The sequence below is a fragment of the Eulemur rufifrons genome, chromosome 2 (assembly GCF_041146395.1).
Source record: "Eulemur rufifrons isolate Redbay chromosome 2, OSU_ERuf_1, whole genome shotgun sequence".
In the NCBI taxonomy this organism is placed as follows: Eukaryota; Metazoa; Chordata; class Mammalia; order Primates; family Lemuridae; genus Eulemur; species Eulemur rufifrons.
Window position 1 is genome coordinate 17,730,846 of NC_090984.1, and position 6,976 is coordinate 17,737,821.

Consider the following 6,976-nt stretch of genomic DNA (forward strand, 5'->3'; position numbering starts at 1 on the left):
AATTAAATACGTCATTACAAATGGGGACAGGTGCCAAGAGGGGGAGGTGGGTAGAGCTAGCAGAGAGGCTTTGCTGGGTCCTCTCTGGAGGGCTTCCCAGAGGAGGTGACATCGGAGATGAGAACAAAAAGGTGAGTAGACATTAACATGGGGAAAGGCAGAGAAGGAGTGATCCAGCACGTGCACTGGCCGGGGGTTAGAGAGCTGAGTGTGCGAACAATGTGTGGGTCCAGGGTGTGTGTGCGATGCCCACCCATGTGGGGCGCTCACTAAATATGAATTGCGTGCGCGCCTCTGAATGCCTGCGTGTGCGTCCTTGTGCGCCCGTGAGGGCACTAGCGCACTGCCAATGCCCCCCGGCACATTCGCTGGAGACTGCAGACACAGCGAGAACTGTAACTCGGTGATCCTCCAAAACCATACGCAAGTGAAAGACACGGGACACAAAAGGCCACGTGGTTTATGACTCCATTGATATGAAATGTCTAGAACAGGCACATCCGCAGGGAAAGGAAGTGGACCCGTGGGTGCCAGGGGCTGGGGGAGGGGGGATGAGGAGTGACTGCTCAAGGGGACGGGGCTTCCTTTGGGGTGATGAAAGTGTTCTGGAATTGGATAAAGGTGACGGTTGCACCTCTGTAAATACACTAAAAACCACTGAGTCGAACACTGAGTTCACTTAGGGGGTGAATTTGATGGTATGTAGACTTTATCTCAATAATATATGTTATTAGGTTAATATATATTATAAGTGTGTTAATATGCTAAAACAGTTCTAACTTTGAATTACACGGGCTTTGGTTTGGTTCCTGGCTCTGCAATCATCTAGCTGTGTGACCTTGGGCAAATCACCACACCTCTCTGAACCCTCTGCTCCCTTGCTGCAAAAAGCGGATAATAATAGTATCTACCTTGTAGGGGTTTTGCCAGGATTAAGAGAAATAACGAGGTGAAGGGCTAGCCCAGTGCAAGGCCAGCTGTTATGTTATTTCTCCCCAACATCTCTGTCGTATTTGGGCTGTTTCACTCCCTGCTCCCCCAGCTGGCCCCCAAGTGCCTCGTGACCTATTCACAAGGCCGCCCCTGCTTCCCTGGAGTTCAGGGAAACAGCTGGAAACGCATAAACTGTTGAGGCACGGGGACAGGGAGGACACATGCCTTCTCACATCTAGCCTCATGCAAGAGATGGCGTGTCCCTGCACATGTGACGTGAGCGTGTGTGTGTGTGTGTGTGTGTGTACGTGTACGTGTGAGCATGTCTCTGGGTGTGCGTAGAACCGTGCAGAGGGGGCGTGTGCGTGTGCGCGTGTCTCAGGCCCGTGGGTGCAGGTGCGGACAGAGGCACGAGTGTGGGCCCACAAGGTGAGCACGCACCCCAACCACACATGCCCAGCTGGGGAAGCCTGGCCATCTGCAACCCGAGGCTGCTGTTGCCAACTCACTCCTGCTCTTCGTCGTCCAAGGAACACACACAGCATCTGGCACCCAGTCCTGAGGTTGGGAGCCCAGAGCAGGGCCTGTGCCAGCTGACGGAGCCTTGGTGACCTGTGACAATTTCTCTCTGCCCCAGTGTGAACTTGAGGTGGGGGAGGGGCAGAGCCGGGTGTGGTGCAACTTCCCCGCTCCTCCCAGCCTGAGTCTTTCCCAGTGGCTGGCCAGGCTGTGGCTCCTCCACTCTGAGCTTTGGTCTCTTCTTCTAGACAATGGGACAACAGTATCTTTGATACAGGGCTGTGGTCAAGTTTAATGGTGTTTATAGTTTATCCCCAGGGAGGACTGAATATATTAAAGGCATAGCTGCTGTTACTCATCTAGTGAAATGGCAGTATTTGAGCTGATTCCTGTACATGCTCGGGCTGGGTCAAGTGGACCGTGGAACACTCTTATTAATGACAGCAGCAACAACGATGACGGCAGTAGTAATAATAATGGGAGAACTGTCAGAACACACAAACCACAGTCCTGCACGCTCACACGGGTGACGGTCCAGAGCACTCTGGCTGCGGAGCTGAGTCAGAACAGCAAATCAGCAATGCTGACTCTGTTTTTGATTTACAGTTTTGAAATTCTGTTCACCACAGATTTTTTTTTTTGCACTCATTTGCATTTCAGAAATACTGATTGAAGACATTCTTTGGTCTTGCCGACTGAGTTTTTAATTTTTCACAGTGTGCCTGGCTGCTGGATGCTAGCCTCTGCTCTGCGAATTCCTGGGGTGCTGGGAGAGGGTGAAAGGTAACCCTGGAAATGCATGGAGCATAATAATAATGTTGATAATAATGGAGAACCTTCTTTTTAATTTTTTTTTTTTTAGAGATGGGGTCTTGCTATGTTGCCCAGGCTGGTCTCAAACTCCTGACCTCAAGGTATCCTCCCGCCTCGGCCTCCCAGAGCACTGGGATTACAGGCATGAGCCATTGACAATGGCTAATCTTTTTTATACTTTTTGTGTTGGAAATATTAATATAATGGAAGGAATTGAAAAATCCAAGGAACATAGTCAAAGGAATCTATATTTCAGTTAATCTCAACAATCTATTAATACGAGCCAGGTGGCATTATTATACCCACTTTTCAGAGGGAGAAAATGAGGTACAGACAGGTTAAGGTTCCAGCTGAGGGTCTCACCACTGGGGCCCCACCCATGCCCTGTTCCCCCTTGGGGCTTGGGGTCTTGCTCGCACTGTTCAGGGGACACAGAGATGGGACCACAGTCAGGATGGGGACAGATCCCCCACACGGAGCCCAGGGATCCCCCTCCCCATCTCCCTCCTACCTTCTTACCCCTCCACCCTGCAGGTGTCCTGACTCCTGGGTTCCCCCCTTACCTCCCCACCCCACCCCAACCCCCTGGGACTCCCTCCTCCCCCTCTGGAGGCTCCCACCTGTTCCCCTCCATTCTCCCCTCCTCCCAGCCCCAGGAGGGATCCCAGCCCCTCCCGCCTCTCCCTTTGGGACTTCCCCCTCCTGCCCCCCCATCCTCCTCCGCCGGGGCTCCCCCCAGCCCCGTGACTCCCAGGGAGCCGTCGGGGTTTTCCTTTCGCGCCCACGCGGGGCTCCGTGGAAAGGTCGTGGCCTGCGGGCAGGGCCCCCCCCACACCCCGTCGCATCCCGGTTCCTCCCCAGCTCCCAGGCCCCGGGGGCTGCGGGACGGAGGGGAGACGCGGCTGCCGGGTGCCAGGCCCGGGCGCGCCCACCCCGCAGACCCGGGCGGGTGGACTGAGGCCGAGCGGAAGGGCCGGGCCGCGCCCCCAGCCCGGGGCAGGGGGCGTCACCGCGCGGCGGCTGCTGGAGGACTAGGAGGTGGCCCGGCCGGGGCTCAGTTTCGGTTTAGAGCAAAGCGCAGCCGCGTGCCAAGCCCAGCTGGGCCGTGAGGCCGACTTCCTGGGGTATTTTTCTGCTTGTTGATTTTAGGTTAGGGAAAGAAAAAAAAAATCTTTTTTAGTGTAGGGAAGAGGCCCATCCTAAGAAGGAGAGCGCCTGGGGGGGAGGGAGGCCCCCTCCCTGGGGATCCCCAAAGGAGCTCGTCCTACCTGGCCCGAGCCCACTCGCTGTGTGGCCCCGGGTGCCCCCTTGACCTCCGGACCGGGCAGTTAGGGGCTGCAGCCAGCATCCCCCCTCCTTTCCCCGGGGCGCGTCTGTATGTGCCCAGAGCTGCTTGGGGTTGGCTCAGGTACAGCCAGTAACAGCGGTGGCACGGGGGCCAGGTTTCGTAATAAACCGGTCTCTTAACTGCTACAGGGCAGGAGAAGGGGAAAAAAAAAGAGTCAAAGATTTGTTGGAGCTGGGTGGTGGCCCGCCTGCCGCGGAGAGAAGAGGCACTGTTTGTGCAAAGGGGCCTGGAACTGCTAACAGGGACTTAAGTCACACTTCCTGGTGAGCTGGGGTGGGGGGGGCGAGAGTGGTGCTGGAGCACACGGGGTGTTGGGGGGGCGGGCGGGGGGAAGGCGGGCATTCTCAGAAGCAGAAAACATACAAGAATCCAGAGGCTTCAAGATGTTTATTACAAGGCCATCATAGAAATAAAAATATATGTATCTCCAAGCTTCCCATCTCTCAGTGGTTGGAGTAGTAAGTGCAAGTAACAAAATAGATTGTCTATGTAATTTGCAAACTGGGAGTTCGTGGGCACAGAGCAACAGCAGCCCCAGCTCCCAAGTCCCAGAGTGTAGTCCTGTGGAGGGTGCACGCCCTCAGTCAGCCAAGTCTCTCGTCTTGCAGACGTCAGCTCCCGTCTCCAGGAGGGTGGGGGACGCCATCCATCTCACCCCACCCTCCAGGTGTGGAGTCCAAGACCCCTGTGATGGGGGAGGCAGCAACTCCCCCACTCCGGCTTCTGCTCTGTCACAAGGCCTGAGCTCCAGGGTCCCATCTCCTGCTGGCCTGGGTGCCTGTTCTCCTCGCCCGGTGGCCACCGCTGCCGCCGCCGTCCCTGGCACTGCTCCCGGCTCTCTGCCCTAGGGGTGGTCGCATACTCCCCTCTCCTCCTCCTCAGTCTCCAGTGACTCTGCCCCCGATGGTCTCATGGGTTGGGTTGTTTTGGGGTTGTTCTGGGGGGGAGGGGGGTCAAATATTTATTTTATTTTATTTTTGGCAGCAACTCAACAGGTTCTGATGCTGGGAGGGGCCTCAGCGTTCCTGGAGGGAGATGTAGGGGACCCATTGGTTGTTCCCCCTGCTTTCTTCGCAGTAACTGGCCACCTCCACCAAGCCGTGGCTCTTCCAGGTGTCCGTGTGAGGGTTCTGTGGGAGGTGGAAAGAAGGGGTTTAGTGGGCGCCTCCTTCTCCCCAGGCTCCTGTTTGGGGAAAACAGGCGGACTCAAAATAACTCGCTGGGTGAGGAGGCCCTGGCCGGGCTGCCCACGAGACGTGCCAAGCGTGGCTGAGCGCTGAGCTGGTGCAGGGCAGGCCAGCCTGACTTTGTTGACAAACAGGGACCCAGGTGCCCAGGGTGGGGCGGGGCAGAGGCCCAGCTCACCGTGACCAGGAGGCAGTGCAGGTCTCGGGCCTCGGTGGTGCCCTGGGTGTCGGCCGGCTCCCCCAACAGCTGTGCCAGGCGTTGCATGCCCGACACCCGCACGATGTTGATGTCGTTGTCGCAGCAGAAGGACTGGATGAGCGTGAAGTGGATTTGCAAAGCGATGTCGTCTTCCTCCTCCTCGTCAATAGCCAGGAGGCACAGGACCACACTGTCTGGATCCCTGAGGGGGCCAGAAGGAGGGGGTGGGTCAGCTGGAGGCTGGGGACTGGCCACCGTGCATGCAAAAAGGGAGTGTGCAAGAGCAAAGAGGAAAACTGCACGGGTGCAGGGCATTGCCATTGCAGGCTGATGGAGGTGGGGGGAGGGGGGACACGGTTCAAACTCTTGGGAGGGAAGATAGGACCATAGAGAGAGAAAGCACTTGCAAAGAGTGCAGCCTTAAAATACTGCAGCCCCCCACCCAAAAAAAATAGCCAAAAAGCCCTGATTCCACAGTGGGGGCACTTGGGGAAGTCCCAGCCCCATGCAAGACGAGGGTGTAGGGGGAGCGTGCAGAGCGGAGGGGGATCCCCACCCGCGCCCAGCTGGAGAAGGGGTTTGACTCACACATTCATCAGCTTGGCCGACTCGTACACCCCCACTGTGAGGCGGTCCTGGCGCTGCGCGGCCACCAGCAGCTCCTCCACCGCGGCGGTCACCGTCTGCATCCTGAGGCCGGGGGAGAGGAGGTTCAGCGCCCGGCGGGCCACTCCGGTCGGCTCCCCGGGCCCATCCCAGCCTGGCCGACCTCAAGCGGCGGGGGGCCCCGGGTTACTTACTTCTGTGCCGCGTTGTCGCACGCCACGAGCTCTTCCAGCGTCATGTTGCAGTTATAATCCACAGTGGACGCGGACCCACTACAATCCCCAAGGAGAAATGGCAAAATCCGAGCCAGGCAGCCCAAAACCTTCCCACGGAGCCGGAGCGTTCGTCCAAGATCTTCGAAAGGCAGTAAAATTCCCCCCCAAAAAAAGGCGGAAAAGAAAAAATCGCAAAGTCCTTAGGAAGAGGGATTCCGGCAGCCGCAGACACGAACCCAAGACGTCAGCTTCTGAGATCTGAGCCGCGGGCCGCCGGCGCCGCCTTTTATAGACTCCGAGGGCCGGGGCGTGGCCGCGGCAGGGCCGTTCGTCTCTCCTATTGGTGAAAAAACAAAGGCGAGCGCAGCCGGCGCTGCGGTTGGCCGGCGGTGGGTAGGGGGCGGAGCGCCGCGCGGGGGCGCCCACGTGGGGGCGAGAGCCAGGAGGAGGGCGCGGGGGGTGGCCGCGAGTGCCAGAAAAGAAAAAAAAGCAGAAGTTTTTCTCCTGATTTCCCGGCAGCCGCGCCGCGGTTCAGGGCGCGCGCGGGATTTCCAGGGCGCGAGGCGGCTCGGACTTTCGGAGAGTTGGGGGGGGCGCCTGGAATCCCCTCCCGGTCCCCGGAGAGTCCCGGGCTCGTGCTTTTCCCAAGCTCTGCTGGGGGGCTGCACTGGGAAAGGGTCCGGTTTGCAGCCAGACCCTTCCCGGGGGATGGTAGGGGGTGGGTGGGTGGGTGGGGGTCTCTCCCGGCTGGGGCGACCCCAGATCCTCGGTTGACTTAGCGTCTCCCGGCCTCTATGTTCCCATCCGAATAATGGGGATGTCGCGCCAGCTCACTGGGTTGGAGAGTGCATTAAATATAATAAAGGGCATACCGTAAGCGCTCAATAAGCACCAGCTGTGCACCTCGGGGGTCCCTAGCGGTGGGACCTGCAACGCCCTAGGCGCCCTGGAGAAGAGCCCGGGCACCCCCTCCTCACCCCCCGCGAGTTCCAGGGGTGCGCGTGGGAGGCGCAGGTGCCGCAGCCTCTCCCGGTGCGCCTGCTGCAGCGCGCCCCCCGGTTTGACCGTATGTGCGCCCCTGACTGTGGGGGGAAACCGAGGCCCGGGAGAAGGCACGGCAGGGAATAGCTCTGGCTGGCGCTGCACGCTGCCACCT

At 58.6% G+C, this 6,976-nt stretch overlaps 1 protein-coding gene across 1 annotated transcript; it reads right to left on the bottom strand.

The window, feature by feature from the left end:
• Positions 1-4,004: 4,004 nt before the first annotated feature.
• Positions 4,005-6,054, bottom strand: GADD45B (growth arrest and DNA damage inducible beta). The gene is made up of 4 exons (XM_069497834.1): positions 5,800-6,054; positions 5,588-5,689; positions 4,979-5,201; positions 4,005-4,743 (listed from the first exon to the last, which is right to left on the bottom strand). The coding sequence occupies exons 1-4, from the start codon at positions 5,841-5,843 to the stop codon at positions 4,630-4,632; spliced, it is 483 nt and encodes a 160-aa protein (XP_069353935.1). The 5' UTR covers positions 5,844-6,054; the 3' UTR covers positions 4,005-4,629.
• Between the last annotated feature and the right edge of the window lie 922 nt (positions 6,055-6,976).